The 21,790-nt window shown below is 46.8% G+C and overlaps 1 protein-coding gene across 1 annotated transcript in view; it reads right to left on the bottom strand.

Annotated features, from left to right (window-relative positions):
• DSTYK (dual serine/threonine and tyrosine protein kinase) overlaps positions 1 to 21,072 on the bottom strand; it is a 95,200-nt gene extending 74,128 nt beyond the window's left edge. The window contains exon 1 of the mRNA XM_063451449.1: positions 20,697 to 21,072. Coding sequence (XP_063307519.1) covers positions 20,697 to 20,907 — 211 coding nt within the window. The 5' untranslated portion in view covers positions 20,908 to 21,072. The remainder of the gene's footprint in view (positions 1 to 20,696) is intronic.
• Positions 21,073 to 21,790: the final 718 nt, after the last annotated feature.

Raw genomic sequence — 21,790 nt, 5'->3', positions numbered from 1 at the left:
TAAACAGTGATTTGTTTCTTCTTTTTTTTTGCAGTGCGGAGGGTTCCTAAGAAAGCAAAATCCAGTTCAGAATTTAATTTAATCAATACCAGTTGTTGGAGATTTCACCAGTACAATATCGATGTAATATTTACCGAACTAGATGTGAACTTGTTATCCACATGTGTGAAGGACAGGTTCACTTTAGACATCACATTGTACAGATTTGTTATAAAAGAGATTTTACCAATTCGTATACAGTTCATAATTATTTTTAATTTTCCATTTCCACCTGCTCACCAAATCCAAAGTGTGTAATTGTTTTCATTATATTATGATAAGCTTGCCCTGCTGTACTGAATACTTGATATAGTGTTTGAATGGTTGTTGTGCCTTGACTTCCCTTGCTCCATTCCTCTGTACAGTGTATGAGGGTTCCTGGCTACCTGCAGTCCAGCCCCTCTGTTTCTTAGGCTGATGTTGCCACAGTAGCTCAAGCAATGATGGGCGGCAGTCTTTGGTTGACAGCGTATCAGTTGCTCCCCCCTTACGCTATCACAACCTCCCATTGCTGATATGAAGTGGTATGGCTAAAGTGGTAGTGTGATGTGTAGTCTCCGCTTTAGAGACTGCCAAATACCCCTATTTTGCATTAAATATTGTTGTTTAAAGTTGTTTAACACTGAATGTAGGGAATTCAATCACTATAGTCACTTGATTAGGATGATGTGATTATGCAGCCCAGAGGAGGGCTAGGCAACCATTTGCACTCCATATGGACTACATCTCCCATAATGCTGCAATAGCCATAAATGCTGGCAAATCACCAGGGGAGATGTTGTCCACAACATCTGGAGTGCCTAGAGCAGGGATAGGCAACCTTCAGCACTCCAGATGTTGTGGACTACATCTCCCATAATGCTGCAATAGCCATAAATGCTAGCAAATCACCAGGGGAGATGTTGTCCACAACATCTGGAGTGCCTAGAGCAGGGATAGGCAACCTTCAGCACTCCAGATGTTGTGGACTACATCCCCCATAATGCTCTTACACCAATAATGCTGGCAAAGCATCATGGGAGGTATAGTCCAAAACATCTGGAGTGCCGAAGGTTGCCTATGCCTGGCCTAGAGAGTGTCACTTTAAATGAATCATATCAATTCTTAATATATCACTAACCGATGAGAAATCTAGCTCAACATACTTTTAAATTTCACTTTTAGCAAATCCTCTTTCTGAATATAAAAATCCATGAGAATTCAATCATTATGAAAACGTGCAGTATATTTAAATTAAACTTTTAGTGAACGAGGCCCTCTTTTCTTGTAATGGGTTATATAAATCAACAAGATTATCTCAAGTTGAACTTTGGACGATAAGCATTCTAGACCAGGAGTTTTTACTCTACACATTATATATCATAGAGTCTTTAATAATTCAATAAAAGTGAAACCAAGTGTTTTTTCACGCAACAAACTGATAACAAATACAGCCGACTTGGAAACATTCTCCAACTCTGCTATAGTCACAGACGGACTATTTTAGTATGAATTTTGCAGTCTGGTTTTGAATGCAATGTATTATTAAAGTAGTACTCCGGGCACCACAACATCCTCATCTAAATTAAGTCGTTATGGTGACAGGAGGCCCCTAGACAAACTCTTCCCTTCAGGGATTAATGCCAAAGATGCCTCCAGCGCCGATCGCAACTCCCCCCCCACTCTCTCCTCCCTTCCCCATGCGTCATCCATCTTATGAAATCTCAGTTTCATGAGGTGCAGAGTGCCACCAGGCAGGGGTGCCACTGATTTGCTGAGAGTCAGCCCCATTCACAGACCTGGCTTGAAAAAGAAATGTACCTTTGTGAATAGGGAGTCACAGATTGACAGAGCGTCAGCTGACCGCTCTTAGTAAATCATCGGCACCCCTGTCTGGCAGCACTCCACACTTCCTAAAACTGAAATTCCAGAAGCCACCTGGGCGAAGTTCAGATCGACACTGGATGCAGCTTTGGGGTTAAACCACTCAAGACCAGTTTAAAGCAGTACAGTCACATCCCCACCCCCGAAAAAAAATAAAGTATTAGAATCTTGATGAAATAATCATTAAACTAAAATTCAAACCCAGTTAAGAGATATACAGAGACAAAGTAGGGACTACTTTGTCTTTATATTTTTCCTCTGTCTGACTTTCTTTGACACAAGGACAAGAGTCAATCATCAGTAATGGCTGCAGGGAATTGGCTGCGTCTATGGAGAAACCCACACTCTTACAGAAGTCCCATAGACCTCAATGCAGCACTCTCGCTCATACGAGAGTACGGCAGGGAAGTCGGCACCGAAGAAGACCCTGCTTGATAGAGATGGTGACACCTTTACGTGCCCCCCCCCCCCCACCAGCAACGGTGTCACCAAAGGACTTTGCGAATTCGGCAAAGTCCCCAAAACAGTGACAGTGCCACTTGAGGCACTGATGGTGAGAGTGCACCCGGGGTGGTCCTAACACCATAACAAATTAATTTAGTTTAAGTTATGGTGCCTAAAATGTCCCTTTAATATATAACAAATCGAGCATATACATCTGCAAACCTTATATTAAAGGACCACTCTAGTGCCAGGAAAACATACCCGTTTTCCTGGCACTAGAGTGCCCTGAGGGTGCCCCCACCCTCAGGGTCCCCCTCTCGCCCGGCTGTGGAAAGGGGAAAAGGGGTAAAACTTACCTTTTTCCAGCGCTGGGCGGGGAGCTCTCCTCCTCCTCCTCTCCGCCCCGTCGGCTGAATGCGCACGCGCGGCAAGAGCTGCGCGCGCATTCAGCCGGTATCATAGGAAAGCATTTACAATGCTTTCCTATGGACGCTTGCGTGCTCTCACTGTGATTTTCACAGTGAGAATCACGCAAGCGCCTCTAGCGGCTGTCAATGAGACAGCCACTAGAGGATTAGGGGGAAGGCTTAACCCATTAATAAACATAGCAGTTTCTCTTATAAAAAAAAAATGGGTTAACCGTAGCTGGACCTGGCACCCAGATCACTTCATTAAGCTGAAGTGGTCTGGGTGCCTAGAGTGGTCCTTTAACTTTCCAGCTCCAGATTCAATGCTCAATGTTTAAATGATTCAAAATATAAAACTGGCATAACACTCAGGATTTTAATGACTGTATATCAAAGATCATATTTTAACTTTTACACTGCCCTATTCTTGAATGAGTTTAGCAAAATGAAACACACATAGGTAACTCTCTAAACCAGCGGTTCCCAAAGTGTGGGTCGCGACCCACTGGTGGGTCGCAGGGCGATCCCCAGTGGGTCGCGCTGACCCACACATCCAGGGCCGCCGGGCAGTCAGGCATGCAGACTGACACCAGGAGGGAGCCCGGCGGTTTGCCCTGTATGCCGCCGGGCTCCCTCCAGTCAGTCTGCCAGCAGCTCCGGTCTGCAGCTCCGCCGGGTGCAGAGCTGCAGACCGTGTGATAGGAGTCTCGCGAGCTCCCAGAGCGTTACCATGGCAACACTTTGGGAGCTCGCGAGACTTTTATTACACTGTCTGCAGCTCAGCACCCGGCGGAGCTGCAGACCGGAGTGTTAACCCACCGGACCACCAGGGAGACACTGGACCACCAGGGATGCTTAAAGAAGGTAGGGCACAGAGCCCAAACAATGCCCCCCCACCCCAATGTAACCCCTTCTCTGTCTACCCCCACCCACTGTAACCCCTTCGCTGCCTGCCCTCCTCCCCCCAATGTAACCCCTTCTCTGTTTGCCCCCCTGTAACCCCTTCTCTGCCTGCCCCCTCCCCCCCAATGTAACCCCTTCTCTTTCTGCCCTGCTCCCCCCCACTGTAACCCCTTCTCTGTCTGACCCCCTCCCCCCCAATGTAACCCCTTCTCTGCCTGCCCTCCTCCCCCCAATGTAACCCCTTCTCTGCCTGCCCTCCTCCCCCCACTGTAACCCCTTCTCTGCCTGCCCCCTCCCCCCACTGTAACCCCTTCTCTGCCTGCCCTCCCCCCAATGTAACCCCTTCTCTGTCTGCCCCCCTGTAACCCCTTCTCTGCCCTCCCCCCTCCCCCCAATGTAACCCCTTCTCTGTCTGACCCCCTACCCCCCAATGTAACTCCTTCTCTGCCTGCCCTCCTCCCCCCCACTGTAACCCCTTCTCTGCCTGCCCCCCTCCCCCCCTCCCCCTGTAACCCCTTCTCTGCCTGCCCTCCTCCCCCCCACTGTAACCCCTTCTCTGCCTGCCCCCTCCCCCTGTAACCCCTTCTCTGCCTGCCCTCCTCCCCCCCACTGTAACCCCTTCTCTGCCTGCCCCCTCCCCCTGTAACCCCTTCTCTGCCTGCCCTCCTCCCCCCCACTGTAACCCCTTCTCTGTCTGACCCCCTCCCCCCCAATGTAACCCCTTCTCTGCCTGCCCCCCTCCCCCACTGTAACCCCTTCTCTGCCTGCCCTCCTCCCCCGCTGTAACACCTTCTCTGCCTGCCCTCCTCCCCCCCACTGTAACCCGTTCTCTGCCTGCCCCCCTCCCCCCACTGTAACCCCTTCTCTGCCTGCCCTCCCTCCACTGTAACCCCTTCTCTGCCTGCCCTCCTCCCCCCCACTGTAACCCCTTCTCTGCCTGCCCCCTCCCCCCGTAACCCCTTCTCTGCCTGCCCTCCTCCCCCCCACTGTAACCCCTTCTCTGCCTGCCCCCCTCCCCCCACTGTAACCCCTTCTCTGTCTGACCCCCTCCCCCCAATGTAACCCCTTCTCTTTCTGCCCCCTCCCCCTGTAACCCCTTCTCTGCCTGCCCTCCTCCCCCCCACTGTAACCCCTTCTCTGCCTGCCCCCCTCCCCCCTGTAACCCCTTCTCTGCCCGCCCCCCTCCCCCCTGTAACCCCTTCTCTGCCCTCCCCCCTCCCCCCAATGTAACCCCTTCTCTTTCTGCCCCCCTCCCCCTGTAACCCCTTCTCTGCCTGCCCTCCTCCCCCCCACTGTAACCCCTTCTCTGCCTGCCCCCTCCCCCTGTAACCCCTTCTCTGCCTGCCCTCCTCCCCCCTGTAACCCCTTCTCTTTCTGCCCCCCTGTAACCCCTTCTCTGCCTGCCCTCCTCCCCCCCCCACTGTAACCCCTTCTCTGCCTGCCCCCTCCCCCTGTAACCCCTTCTCTGCCTGCCCTCCTCCCCCCCACTGTAACCCCTTCTCTGTCTGACCCCCTCCCCCCCAATGTAACCCCTTCTCTGCCTGCCCCCCTCCCCCCACTGTAACCCCTTCTCTGCCTGCCCTCCTCCCCCACTGTAACCCCTTCTCTGCCTGCCCTCCTCCCCCCCACTGTAACCCCTTCTCTGCCTGCCCCCTCCCCCCACTGTAACCCCTTCTCTGCCTGCCCTCCTCCCCCCACTGTAACCCCTTCTCTGCCTGCCCCCCTCCCCCCGTAACCCCTTCTCTGCCTGCCCTCCTCCCCCCACTGTAACCCCTTCTCTGCCTGCCCCCCTCCCCCCGTAACCCCTTCTCTGCCTGCCCTCCTCCCCCCACTGTAACCCATTCTCTGTCTGACCCCCTCCCCCCCATGTAACCCCTTCTCTTTCTGCCCTTCTCCCCCCCACTGTAACCCCTTCTCTGTCTGACCCCCTCCCCCCACTGTAACCCCTTCTCTGCCTGCCCCCCTCCCCCCCACTGTAACCCCTTCTCTGCCTGCCCACACTGTAACCCCTTCTATCCCTGCCCCCCTCCCCCACTGTAACCCCTCCTCTGCCTACCCCCCACTGTAACCCCTTCTCTCCCTGCCCCTCTCACCACACTGTAACCTTTTCTCCCCCTGCCCCCCCACTGTCACCTTTCCTCCCCCTGCCCCCCCCCACACTGTAACCCTTTCTCCCCCTGCCCCCCCCCCACACTGTAACCCTTTCTCCCCCTGCCTGCCCACTGTAATCCTTTCTCCCCCTGCCCACCCACTGTAACCCTTTCTCACACTGCCCCTCACACTGTTACCAGTACACACACTCCCTCCCACACTGTCACCCTCACCTCCTGTCTCTGCGTGTCCTTTTGTGTCAGTGTGTGTGTATTTGTGTGTCTGTGTGTATCTGTGTACATGAGTGTCTGTGTATCTGTGTGTGGGAAACTAAGTGTCATTGTGTGTATCGCTGTGTCAATATGTGTATTTGTGTGTCTGTGTGTCTGTGTATACGTGTATACATTGCACACATACTCCATACAAAAACCATGCTTACATTGAAACACACATTGTGTATATGTATATTTTATAAACACAATATACACACACTGCATCCACTACACACACACACACACACACTGCAATCAAACGCAAACATTACATACAAATACACCCCCTGCATTAAAACACTAAAATGATCTACAAACACCCCTTCATTCAAACACCAACACTACACACAAAAAGCACACCTGCATTTAAAGTCCTACACTACATATACAAACACCCCTGCATTCAGATGCAAACATTACGAACAAGTACACCACTACATTCCAATAGCAACAGTACATACAAATACACTCATACATGCACACATATACTTAATACAAAAACATGCTTACATTCAAACACTGCTCACAAATATAACCCTGCAATGATGTGCAAATGGTAGATCTCCATCTGGCATATTATTGTTGAAGTTCTCCGACAGATGGAGATCTACCTTTTGCCCACACTTTCACTAGATGGGGGCCCAGAAAACATACTTGCACCACAGTCCTCTCTACATCAGTTCCACCACTAGGATAATCAATGTGAGGTGCCTGGATGAAAGAGCAGGACAACAAAATTTCTGATTCTGAGCCTGTGAGTAAGCAGTTGTATGTCTCTAAAACTGATTGCCATGATGTGTAAAGTTTCTGCCTCTAAAACTGCCATGATATATCAAAATTATGCCTCTAAAACTGCCATGTTATGCCAATTTTATGCATCTAAAGCTGATTGCCATGGTGTGCCAATTTTATGCATCTGACTGTTTGCCATGGTGTGCCAATTGAATGCTTCTGAAGCAGATTGGCATGATATACCAAGTTTATGCATCTAAAGCTGATTGCCATGGTGTGCCAATTTTATGCATCTGACTGTTTTCAATTGTGTGCCAATTGAATGCTTCTGAAACTGATTGCCATGATGTGCCAAGTTTATGCATCTAAAAGTGATTGCCATGATGTGCCACGTTTATGCATCTAAAAGGGATTGCCATGATATGCCAAGTTTATGCATCTAAACCTGATTGTCATGGTGTGCCAATTGAATGCTTCTGAAGCTGATTGCCATGATGTGCCAAGTTTATGCATCTAAAGCTGATTGCCATGGTGTGCCAAGTTTATGTATTTGAAGCTGTCATGATGTTCCAATTGTATGCCTCTATAACTGATTGCCATGATGTACCACTTTTATGCATCTAAAAGTGATTGCAATGGTATGCCAATTGTATGCTTCTGAAGCTGATTGCCATGATGTGCCAAGTTTATGCATCTAAAAGTGATTGCCATGATATGCCAAGTTTATGCATCTAAAGCTGATTGCCATGGTGTGCCAATGGTATGCATCTGTTTTCCATGGTGTGCCAATTGAATGCTTCTGAAGCTGATTGCCATGATGTGCCAAGTTTATGCATCTAAAAGTGATTGCCATGATATGCCAAGTTTATGCATCTAAAGCTGATTGCCATGGTGTGCCAATTGAATGCTTCTGAAGCTGATTGCAATGATGTACCAATTTTATGTATCTAAAACTGATTGCAATGGTATGCCAATTGTATGCATCTTAAGCGGATTGCCATGGTGTGCCAATTGTATGCATCTTAAGCGGATTGCCATGGTGTGCCAATTGTATGCATCTAAAGCGGATTTCCACGGTGTGCCAATTGTATTCTTCTGAAGCTGATTGCCACGGTGTGCCAATTGTATTCTTCTGAAGCTGATTGCCATGATGTACCAAGTTTATGCATCTAAAAGTGATTGCCATGATGTGCCACGTTTATGCATCTAAACCTGATTGTCATGGTGTGCCAATTGAATGCTTCTGAAGCTGATTGCCATGATGTGCCAAGTTTATGCATCTAAAGCTGATTGCCATGGTGTGCCAAGTTTATGTATTTGAAGCTGTCATGATGTTCCAATTGTATGCATCTAAAACTGATTGCAATGGTATGACAATTGTATGCATCTTAAGCGGATTGCCATGGTGTGCCAATTGTATTCTTCTGAAGCTGATTGCCATGATGTACCAAGTTTATGCATCTAAAAGTGATTGCCATGATATGCCAATTGTATGCATCTAAAGCGGATTGCTATAGTTTGCCAATTGTATCCCTCTGAAGCGGATTGCCATGGTGTGCACTTTTTAAAATACTGATTAAAAGCAAGTGGGTCTCGAAAAATTACCATTTTGAAAAGTGGGTCTCGGCCCATAAAAGTTTGGGAAGCCCTGCTCTAAACCATGAATTAAGGACAAAGTTGCTAAACTGGAAACATTCTCTACATTTCCTATTTGGCCATCTTGGAAATTTTGTTCTCAATTATCCACCATTCCAGTTTACTGAATGAAGATTAGTTTATGGATTTGAAAGGTCTAATGAGCTTGTCTGTATCACAACCTTACAATGTTACAAGATAGCTGAAAATCAGTGCTGATCCACATCACATGTACTTCTCAAATGTTAACGGGACACTGTAGGCACTTTAATTGCTTCATTACATTGAATTGGCTACCATGTGTGGAGTCACATGGCCCCATCCTCCATTCAGTGTTAAACTATTTTTTTGGTTTTAAAATGGCCCTGTCGCGTTTTGAATCCCTCGGCTACGAGCCCAAGGATCCGTTAATCAATTCTCCATGATGTCCTCCAAACCATTGTTTTAACCAGGGACCAGCTTCACTTACAGTTCTTGACAGATAGCCAGTCCTTCCTGGTCCTCTATCTGCTGCCAACATTAAGTATCTACGACGGCAGCACTTAGAAATCTACTAGACTAGCCACAGCTGGATGTGCACAATCAGAGAGGAACAGTGATGTAAAATACAAAAAAAAAAAAAATCTGCTCTATATTTGTGAGTAGAATACTTTACTACTAAAGCACTTATACTATATATGACAGTATTATACTATATATTTTCCTTTTTTTTTTTCTAACCATAACATGGTGTGATGTGAGTTGCAATTGAGTTATATTTTTTTGCATGGACTTGGATGCTCAATATTTGGCACTTTTAAAAGTGCCATTTAATTGGTTTGCACTTTAAATACCGTATATACTCGTGTATAAGTCGATCTCATGTATAAGTCGAGGGCAGTTTTGTGACCAACAATTGTGAAATATGCTATGCCTCGTGGATAAGTCGAGGGTAAAACTTGGGGCTATGAAATTCTGTGATTTTTAGAATTATATACACACTCATACAAACACACTCTGCATTATACACACACACACTCATACATACAATCTGCATTCTACACACACACTTATACAAACACACACACTCTGCATTATATACGCACACACTGTGTGTATATAATGCAGTGTGTGTGTGTGTTTGTATGAGTGTGTGTAGAATGCAGATTGTTTGTATGAGTGTGTGTGTGTATAATGCAGAGTGTGTGTTTGTATGAGTGTGTGTGTATATAATGCAGAGTGTGTGTTTGTATGAGTGTGTGTAGAATGCAGATTGTGTGTATGAGTGTGTGTGTATATAATGCAGAGTGTGTGTGTTTGTACGAGTGTGTGTGTATATAATGCAGTGTGTGTTTGTTTGTATGAGTGTGTGTAGAATGCAGATTGTTTGTATGAGTGTGTGTGTATATAATGCAGAGTGTGTGTGTTTGTACGAGTGTGTGTGTATATAATGCAGTGTGTGTTTGTTTGTATGAGTGTGTGTAGAATGCAGATTGTTTGTATGAGTGTGTGTGTATATAATGCAGAGTGTGTGTGTTTGTATGAGTGTGTGTAGAATGCAGATTGTTTGTATGAGTGTGTGTGTATATAATGCAGAGTGTGTGTGTTTGTACGAGTGTGTGTGTATATAATACAGTTGTGTGTGTTTGTATGAGTGTGTGTAGAATGCAGATTGTTTGTACGAGTGTGTGTGTATATAATGCAGAGTGTGTGTGTTTGTATGAGTGTGTGTAGAATGCAGATTGTTTGTATGAGTGTGTGTGTATATAATGCAGAGTGTGTGTTTGTATGAGTGTGTGTAGAATGCAGATTGTGTGTGTGTGTGTGTGTGTGTGTGTGTGAGAGAGAGAACTGGGTGGGAGGAGGGCATTTTATTATACATTTTTTATTTTAATATTTTAAGTTTTTTATTTTATTTTAATATATATATTTTTTTATATATATATTTTTTTTTAATGTTTGATTTAATTTTCGTCCCCCCCTCCCTGCTTGTTAGCTTGCCAGGGAGGGGGGCTCTCACTCCCTGGTGGTCCAGTGTATGGGCTGTGTAGGAGGGGGGGCTGGCAGAGAGCATTAACTTACCTTCCTGCAGCTCCTGTCAGCTCCCTTCTCCTCCGTGCAGCTCCTCTGTCAGCTCCCACTGTAAGTCTCGCGAGAGCCGCGGACCCCGCGGCTCTCGCGAGACTTACAGTGGGAGCTGACAGAGGAGCTGCACGGAGGAGAAGGGAGCTGACAGGAGCTGCAGGAAGGTAAGTTAATGCTCTCTGCCAGCCCCCCAACAGGACCGCCGGGCTTGTAATGAGCCCGGCGGTCCTTGTCTGTATTATGGCAATGTAAGTTGCCATAATACAGACATTAACTCGAGTATAAGTCGAGTGAGGGTTTTTCAGCACAAAAAATGTGCTGAAAAACTCGACTTATACTCGAGTATATACGGTAATGCAATTTACACTCTTTGCACAAGAATTTTGTTGAGTCTTAAAGACACAGCGCACCTTTATTTGTTGTTTTTTTAGGAACAGTGATGTGCCAAGGCGCTGGAGGGAGTTCAGTACACTGATCCTTGGCCAATGACAAAGGCCATGAAACTTGACTGAAGTTCCACTCTTTTTCAGCCTGCTGGTTCCAAGTAAGTAAGGAAACAAAGTTACTACCTTTCCTTATGTATAACTTGGGGTGGAGGGATTTGAGACAAGGCCAACATATATAAAAAAAATAAGTAAGCCCACTTTAAATGAACACTTATAGGGTCAGGAATACAAATATATATTCCTGATCATATAATGGTAAAAACACTATTTAGGTTGCTTCCCCTTCCCACTCCCTTGCCCACCTTAGATAGGGATAAAACTTCTGCACCACTGGGGAGGGAGGCCTTGACAAAGGGGGAACTTTTAGTGCCAGGAAAACAAGTTTGTTTTCCTGGCACTATAGTTTCTCTTTAACTTTATTCCAGAACCCTACTTCTGACTGTCTCCTTGGCTGAGATCATCAGAATTGACGATCTCAGCAAATCCAATGCTTTCCTATGGAGGCTATCGCACAAGACACCGCCTTGGTCATTCCGCATCTCTTTGTATCAATGCATCTCTATGGGGATAGTTCAGCATCACCGTGCAGAGCATGGAGACACTGAACATCATCATGTTGTCCAGCACTAACCCAGGAAGCACCTCTAGTGGGTGTCTACATAACCTCCACTAAAAGGTATTCCTAGGTAGTAATGTAAACACGGTCTTTTCTCTGTAAAGGCAATATTTACATGAAAATTCCTGCAGAGACATACTATATACACCAGAACAACTACATTAAGCTGTAATTGTTCTGGTGGCTATAGTATCCCTTTAATGTTAAGGAGCTTGACAAACGGGGAAACTATAGTGCCAGGAAACAAGTTTGTTTTCCTGGCACTATAGTTTCCATTTAAACTGCTCAAACAAGGTTTAAAGGAACACTATAGTCACCTAAACAACTTTAGCTTAAAGAAGCAGTTTTAGTGTATAGAACATGCCTCTCAGATTTTACTGCTCAATTCACTGCCATTTAGGAGCCATTTAGGAGCACTTTGTTTCTGTTTATGCAGCCCTAGCCACACCTCCCCTGGCTATGATTGACAGAGCCTGCATGAAAAAAAAAAACTGGTTTCACTTTCAATCAGATGTAATTTGCCATAAACAATTTTATCTCTTGCTCTGTAAATTTAACTTTAATCACATACAGGAGGCTCTTGCAGGGTCTATCAAGCTATTAACATAGCAGGGGATAAGAAAATCTTAATTAAACAGAACTTGCAATAAAGAAAGGATAAACTTTAGATGCCTTTTTACAGGAAGTGTTTAGTAAGGCTGTGCAAGTCACATGCAGGGAGGTGTGACTAGGGTTCATAAATAAAAAGTCATTTAACTCCTAAATGGCAGAAAATTGAGCAGTGAGACTGCAGGGACATGTTCTATACACCAAAACTGCTTCATTAAGTTAAAGTTGTTTTGGTGACTATAGTGTCCCTTTAACACTGAAGAAAGGAACAGTGCCAGGGGACTCCAAATCCTATAACCAATTACTTGGGTTGAACTTTATAAAGTATAGTAACTAATCTCTTTACCATAGCAAAGCAAAGGAAATAGATTTTGACCTAAATTTTGCAAATTATTAAACCCCTTATATTTAATGTCTAGCGGATAAAAAAATAAAGTATTACAATGTCAGTACACCCAGAAGAAAATATTTCTACCTTTCAATTACAGACCTATTAAACTTACCAATAATTAACAAAAACTACCATATTACATCCAACATCACACGCACAGGATTTACAGCCTAAGTGTAACTCAAATACCACAGATTTTTAACCCATAATCCAAGTTCTTCACATGCACCAGCTTGGGGAGGCCCATCATCTAAACTAAAGTTAGTGAATAGCATTAAAGGGAAACAGTAGAGAGGCGGTGATAGTTAGATATTTCTCATTTTTATGTAGAGCAAAATTACGGTCACTGAGTGCAACTAACATGTCACTCAAACACATTAATGGGTTCTTGCTAATTATACTCCTGCCAGGCCAATGTATAAGATAACATTTATATGATAATGCTGTTTAACACAAATATTATTTAGATAGTGCCAACATGGTCAGCATTGATTTACAATTAGATTTAAATAAATAATAATTAAAGTAAAATTCACACAACCAAGTGGTGAAAGGGGCCCTGCTGAAATCAATTTTATAGATCTAGAGACTTTACCACAGATTTAAAATAAACATAATTTAGCGTGCAACTGATCACTCTTAAATATGGGAAGAAGAAAAAAGTATCAACAAAGCCACTGTTGCTTAATCAGATATGTTAGCAGTGCTTCCATGTTTACACAGACAACAAACCACAAATACACTGTCTTATCACATCTGTCCAGACTCTAGAAAGACCTCAACTGCTGCCAACATCTACATAAAATGTTCGTGTCTACACAGTTAACCCTACATTTATACAATTCCAAGAACCCACACCAAATCACTACACTGACATGCATGTTATTTTTTTGCAGAGATTTAATGTATTGTGCCACCTAGTCTTATGCACAGCATGTTTTGTGGTACACCAGATATTTCATCCTGTATTACAGTTTGGCTACTTCCTTTAAATTCTCTTGTGGATGCGGCTAGAGGTATGGAAGGGATTTCTACTTTCTAAACTGCAATGTAAGACTGCGGACACGGTTGAGAATTTAAGGTTCTTTTGGCATGCCGGGTTAAAATTATGTTTTTCTTATAAAATAAATAAAAATACAGAATTCCTCAAGCTTTTATAGTAACTCATTTCACAATAACAGCCACACAAACAAATGTGCAACATTTCTATCTTCAAAATGCAAGCTGCCTTATATAAAAAAAAAAAAAAAAACTTAAAAACAGACAGAACACAAACTGCAAATGGATTGTTCAATCTCTCTCCTGCTGCTAATGTGTTTCTTTTTAAAATATCTCACTTCAAAGAGATGCCTAACTTTGCTGAAACCCTAAAATCAAAGTATACATTTTCCAGAAACTCAGATTTCTGAAAAATGTAACACTAATCATAAACTTCCTCAGTGTGCTCTGCTGCAAGCGGATTGTCCTGTCACAGTAAATGTCCGCTTAGTTTTTTTCTTAGTGACACGGCTTATCCCCTCTATAGTCAAGCCTTAACACTGCAACCATCAATTCAAACATTGTTGCTCTTAACTTTCTAGCCTCTCACACTGTTGCTCCCAATACAAGTCTGCTCACACACTGTAAAAATACAAGTCTGCTCACACACTGTAAAAATACAAGTCTGCTCACACACTGTAAAAATACAAGTCTGCTCACACACTGTAAAAATACAAGTCTGCTCACACACTGTAAAAATACAAGTCTGCTCACACACACTGTAAAAATACAAGTCTGCTCACACACACTGTAATGCCTGTCTGCTCACACACACTGTAATGCCTGTCTGCTCACACACACACACTGTAATGCCTGTCTGCTCACACACACACACTGTAATGCCTGTCTGCTCACACACACACACTGTAATGCCTGTCTGCTCACACACACACACTGTAATGCCTGTCTGCTCACACACACACACTGTAATGCCTGTCTGCTCACACACACACACTGTAATGCCTGTCTGCTCACACACACACACTGTAATGCCTGTCTGCTCACACACACACACTGTAATGCCTGTCTGCTCACACACACACACTGTAATGCCTGTCTGCTCACACACACACACACTGTAATGCCTGTCTGCTCACACACACACACACTGTAATGCCTGTCTGCTCACACACACACACTGTAATGCCTGTCTGCTCACACACACACACTGTAATGCCTGTCTGCTCACACACACACACTGTAATGCCTGTCTGCTCACACACACACACTGTAATGCCTGTCTGCTCACACACACACACTGTAATGCCTGTCTGCTCACACACACACACTGTAATGCCTGTCTGCTCACACACACACACTGTAATGCCTGTCTGCTCACACACACACACTGTAATGCCTGTCTGCTCACACACACACACTGTAATGCCTGTCTGCTCACACACACACACTGTAATGCCTGTCTGCTCACACACACACACTGTAATGCCTGTCTGCTCACACACACACACTGTAATGCCTGTCTGCTCACACACACACACTGTAATGCCTGTCTGCTCACACACACACACTGTAATGCCTGTCTGCTCACACACACACACTGTAATGCCTGTCTGCTCACACACACACACTGTAATGCCTGTCTGCTCACACACACACACTGTAATGCCTGTCTGCTCACACACACACACTGTAATGCCTGTCTGCTCACACACACACACTGTAATGCCTGTCTGCTCACACACTGTAATGCCTGTCTGCTCACACACTGTAATGCCTGTCTGCTCACACACTGTAATGCCTGTCTGCTCACACACTGTAATGCCTGTCTGCTCACACACTGTAATGCCTGTCTGCTCACACACTGTAATGCCTGTCTGCTCACACACTGTAATGCCTGTCTGCTCACACACTGTAATGCCTGTCTGCTCACACACTGTAATGCCTGTCTGCTCACACACACACACACACTGTAATGCCTGTCTGCTCACACACACACACACTGTAATGCCTGTCTGCTCACACACACACACACTGTAATGCCTGTCTGCTCACACACACACACACTGTAATGCCTGTCTGCTCACACACACACACACTGTAATGCCTGTCTGCTCACACACACACACACTGTAATGCCTGTCTGCTCACACACACACACACTGTAATGCCTGTCTGCTCACACACACACACACTGTAATGCCTGTCTGCTCACACACACACACACTGTAATGCCTGTCTGCTCACACACACACACACTGTAATGCCTGTCTGCTCACACACACACACACTGTAATGCCTGTCTGCTCACACACACACACACTGTAATGCCTGTCTGCTCACACACACACACACTGTAATGCCTGTCTGCTCACACACACACACACTGTAATGCCTGTCTGCTCACACACACACACTGTAATGCCTGTCTGCTCACACACACACACACACTGTAATGCCTGTCTGCTCACACACACACACACACTGTAATGCCTGTCTGCTCACACACACACACACACTGTAATGCCCGTCTGCTCACACACACACACACACACACACACTGTAATGCCCGTCTGCTCACACACACACACACACACACACTGTAATGCCCGTCTGCTCACACACACACACACACACACACACTGTAATGCCCGTCTGCTCACACACACACACACTGTAATGCCCGTCTGCTCACACACACACTGTAATGCCCGTCTGCTCACACACACACTGTAATGCCCGTCTGCTCACACACACACTGTAATGCCCGTCTGCTCACACACACACTGTAATGCCCGTCTGCTCACACACACACTGTAATGCCCGTCTGCTCACACACACACTGTAATGCCCGTCTGCTCACACACACACTGTAATGCCCGTCTGCTCACACACACACACACTGTAATGCCCGTCTGCTCACACACACACTGTAATGCCCGTCTGCTCACACACACACACTGTAATGCCCGTCTGCTCACACACACACACTGTAATGCCCGTCTGCTCACACACACACACTGTAATGCCCGTCTGCTCACACACACACACTGTAATGCCCGTCTGCTCACACACACACTGTAATGCCCGTCTGCTCACACACACACTGTAATGCCCGTCTGCTCACACACACACTGTAATGCCCGTCTGCTCACACACACACTGTAATGCCCGTCTGCTCACACACACACTGTAATGCCCGTCTGCTCACACACACACTGTAATGCCCGTCTGCTCACACACACACTGTAATGCCCGTCTGCTCACACACACACTGTAATGCCCGTCTGCTCACACACACACTGTAATGCCCGTCTGCTGCACAACACACACTGTAATGCCTGTCTGCTCACAACACACACTGTAATGCCCGTCTGCTCCACACACACTGTAATGCCCGTCTGCTCACACACACACTGTAATGCCCGTCTGCTCACACACACTGTAATGCCCGTCTGCTCACACACACACTGTAATGCCCGTCTGCTCACACACACACTGTAATGCCCGTCTGCTCACACACACACTGTAATGCCCGTCTGCTCACACACACACTGTAATGCCCGTCTGCTCACACACACACTGTAATGCCCGTCTGCTCACACACACACTGTAATGCCCGTCTGCTCACACACACACTGTAATGCCCGTCTGCTCACACACACACTGTAATGCCCGTCTGCTCACACACACACTGTAATGCCCGTCTGCTCACACACACACTGTAATGCCCGTCTGCTCACACACACACTGTAATGCCCGTCTGCTCACACACACACTGTAATGCCCGTCTGCTCACACACACACTGTAATGCCCGTCTGCTCACACACACACTGTAATGCCCGTCTGCTCACACACACACTGTAATGCCCGTCTGCTCACACACACACTGTAATGCCCGTCTGCTCACACACACACTGTAATGCCCGTCTGCTCACACACACACTGTAATGCCCGTCTGCTCACACACACACTGTAATGCCCGTCTGCTCACACACACACTGTAATGCCCGTCTGCTCACACACACACTGTAATGCCCGTCTGCTCACACACACACTGTAATGCCCGTCTGCTCACACACACACTGTAATGCCCGTCTGCTCACACACACACTGTAATGCCCGTCTGCTCACACACACACTGTAATGCCCGTCTGCTCACACACACACTGTAATGCCCGTCTGCTCACACACACACTGTAATGCCCGTCTGCTCACACACACACTGTAATGCCCGTCTGCTCACACACACACTGTAATGCCCGTCTGCTCAACACACACTGTAATGCCCGTCTGCTCACACACCACTGTAATGCCCGTCTGCTCACACACACACTGTAATGCCCGTCTGCTCACACACACACTGTAATGCCCGTCTGCTCACACACACACTGTAATGCCCGTCTGCTCACACACACACTGCCACTGTAATGCCCGTCTGCTCACACACACTGTAATGCCCGTCTGCTCACACACACACTGTAATGCCCGTCTGCTCACACACACACTGTAATGCCCGTCTGCTCACACACACACTGTAATGCCCGTCTGCTCACACACACACTGTAATGCCCGTCTGCTCACACACACACTGTAATGCCCGTCTGCTCACACACACACTGTAATGCCCGTCTGCTCACACACACACTGTAATGCCCGTCTGCTCACACACACACTGTAATGCCCGTCTGCTCACACACACACTGTAATGCCCGTCTGCTCACACACACACTGTAATGCCCGTCTGCTCACACACACACACTGTAATGCCTGTCTGCTCACACACACACACTGTAATGCCTGTCTGCTCACACACACACACTGTAATGCCTGTCTGCTCACACACACACACTGTAATGCCTGTCTGCTCACACACACACACTGTAATGCCTGTCTGCTCACACACACACACTGTAATGCCTGTCTGCTCACACCACACACTGTAATGCCTGTCTGCTCACACACACACACTGTAATGCCTGTCTGCTCACACACACACTGTAATGCCTGTCTGCTCACACACACACACTGTAATGCCTGTCTGCTCACACACACACACTGTAATGCCTGTCTGCTCACACACACACACTGTAATGCCTGTCTGCTCACACACACACACTGTAATGCCTGTCTGCTCACACACACACACTGTAATGCCTGTCTCACACACACACTGTAATGCCTGTCTGCTCACACACACACACTGTAATGCCTGTCTGCTCACACACACACACTGTAATGCCTGTCTGCTCACACACACACACTGTAATGCCTGTCTGCTCACACACACACACTGTAATGCCTGTCTGCTCACACACACACACTGTAATGCCTGTCTGCTCACACACACACACTGTAATGCCTGTCTGCTCACACACACACACTGTAATGCCTGTCTGCTCACACACACACACTGTAATGCCTGTCTGCTCACACACACACACTGTAATGCCTGTCTGCTCACACACACACACTGTAATGCCTGTCTGCTCACACACACACACTGTAATGCCTGTCTGCTCGCTCACACACTGTAATGCCTGTCTGCTCACTCACACACTGTAATGCCTGTCTGCTCGCTCACACACTGTAATGCCTGTCTGCTCGCTCACACACTGTAATGCCTGTCTGCTCGCTCACACACTGTAATGCCTGTCTGCTCGCTCACACACTGTAATGCCTGTCTGCTCGCTCACACACTGTAATGCCTGTCTGCTCGCTCACACACTGTAATGCCTGTCTGCTCGCTCACACACTGTAATGCCTGTCTGCTCGCTCACACACTGTAATGCCTGTCTGCTCGCTCACACACTGTAATGCCTGTCTGCTCGCTCACACACTGTAATGCCTGTCTGCTCGCTCACACACTGTAATGCCTGTCTGCTCGCTCACACACTGTAATGCCTGTCTGCTCGCTCACACACTGTAATGCCTGTCTGCTCGCTCACACACTGTAATGCCTGTCTGCTCGCTCACACACTGTAATGCCTGTCTGCTCGCTCACACACTGTAATGCCTGTCTGCTCGCTCACACACTGTAATGCCTGTCTGCTCGCTCACACACTGTAATGCCTGTCTGCTCGCTCACACACTGTAATGCCTGTCTGCTCGCTCACACACTGTAATGCCTGTCTGCTCGCTCACACACTGTAATGCCTGTCTGCTCGCTCACACACTGTAATGCCTGTCTGCTCGCTCACACACTGTAATGCCTGTCTGCTCGCTCACACACTGTAATGCCTGTCTGCTCGCTCACACACTGTAATGCCTGTCTGCTCGCTCACACACTGTAATGCCTGTCTGCTCACACACTGTAATGCCTGTCTGCTCACACACTGTAATGCCTGTCTGCTCACACACTGTAATGCCTGTCTGCTCACACACTGTAATGCCTGTCTGCTCACACACTGTAATGCCTGTCTGCTCACACACTGTAATGCCTGTCTGCTCACACACTGTAATGCCTGTCTGCTCACACACTGTAATGCCTGTCTGCTCACACACTGTAATGCCTGTCTGCTCACACACTGTAATGCCTGTCTGCTCACACACTGTAATGCCTGTCTGCTCACACACTGTAATGCCTGTCTGCTCACACACTGTAATGCCTGTCTGCTCACACACTGTAATGCCTGTCTGCTCACACACTGTAATGCCTGTCTGCTCACACACTGTAATGCCTGTCTGCTCACACACTGTAATGCCTGTCTGCTCACACACTGTAATGCCTGTCTGCTCACACACTGTAATGCCTGTCTGCTCACACACTGTAATGCCTGTCTGCTCACACACTGTAATGCCTGTCTGCTCACACACTGTAATGCCTGTCTGCTCACACACTGTAATGCCTGTCTGCTCACACACTGTAATGCCTGTCTGCTCACACACTGTAATGCCTGTCTGCTCACACACTGTAATGCCTGTCTGCTCACACACTGTAATGCCTGTCTGCTCACACACTGTAATAACTTTCTGCTCACACACTGTAATACCTGTCTGCTCACACACTGTAATACCTGTCTGCTCACACACTGTAATACCTGTCTGCTCACACACTGTAATAACTTTATGCTCACACACTGTAATAACTTTATGCTCACACACTGTAGCCCCTGGTTCTGTCATGCATCATATGTTTAGCCCATAGTCCCAGTCATTCTCTTGCTCCCCTCTCCCTCGCCCCTTACCTAGGTCTCCTCCCCGGGTGAGGTCGCAGTCCGGTCCGCAGAGCACCCCGCTGTAAGTGTGCTTGATGTCCCTGAAGAATCTCTTGGTGTCCCGAAGGTTCTGATGCAGTCTGCCCAGGTTCTTATTGTAATATGCGAAGCCGCGGCCTAATTCCCGGGAGAAGGAGCCGGAGCTCCCCGAGGAGCCAGTCCGGGGTTCCCCCTCCTCCATGCCCAGTGCGGGATCAGTGCACGGATCCTCCGCCTGCTGTACCCTCACAAAAACAAACACAGCGCTCTGCGCATGGGAAGGAACCTTTATCACCAGCGGCTGGGCGAGGCGGACAACAAGCTCAGGCAGAGCTCTGCGGCTGTGTGCGCGCAATGAATGCCGGGAAGTGTAGTTTGAGACTTTGGTAACCTCACTCATAGACACAGTGTCTATCATAGACGTATTCTGTGTCTATGGTGTCTATGACCTCGAGGCGGGGAGTGCTCTGTCGGAACTTAGAATGCGCTTCCGGTGTAAAACTGTCGCCAAACAGTGCGATTCGCAGCCATTGTTTAGGTTAGAAAGTGTCTAGCTGTAGGAGTCAAATGTACAATGCACAAACACAATCAATAAAAAGGGTACAGTTTAGCACATGTACATTGATTAAATAACTATCACAGGGTTATTCACTGACTGTGTTATCTTTCAGAGGGAATTTAATTCATGGTCAAAACAGCTGACAAGTAAAGAAAAAAAAGAACTCTACATCTGTAATGCTTTCAGTTTGACTACACTGAATCTGAAATTCACTTTACATTCTCACTTTAGTAAATAACTGTTACTAAAGCGGGAATACAACGTGGATTTCAAAATAGACATTTTCCAGTTCACCTATTTTGGCCTTAACTTCGAAATGTACTCTGAATTCTCACTTTAGTGCAGTGGTTCCCAAACTATTTAGGTTTTTATTTCAATATTTTTCCAAGGCGCCCCAAGTTAAATCACTTCCTAGGTTGTATATATATATATAGAGCCCAGCGGCATACTGGGCCTCTGTTCGGCAGTAATGCTTGCCGTTCAAGTGCAGATCCAAACCTAATCTTGGGAGGGGCACTGGTAGATT

The sequence above is a fragment of the Pelobates fuscus genome, chromosome 1 (genome assembly GCF_036172605.1).
Source record: "Pelobates fuscus isolate aPelFus1 chromosome 1, aPelFus1.pri, whole genome shotgun sequence".
Classification (NCBI taxonomy): domain Eukaryota; kingdom Metazoa; phylum Chordata; class Amphibia; order Anura; family Pelobatidae; genus Pelobates; species Pelobates fuscus.
The sequence above is the reverse complement of the archived record's forward strand: the minus strand, read 5'-3'. Positions and strand labels throughout refer to the sequence as shown.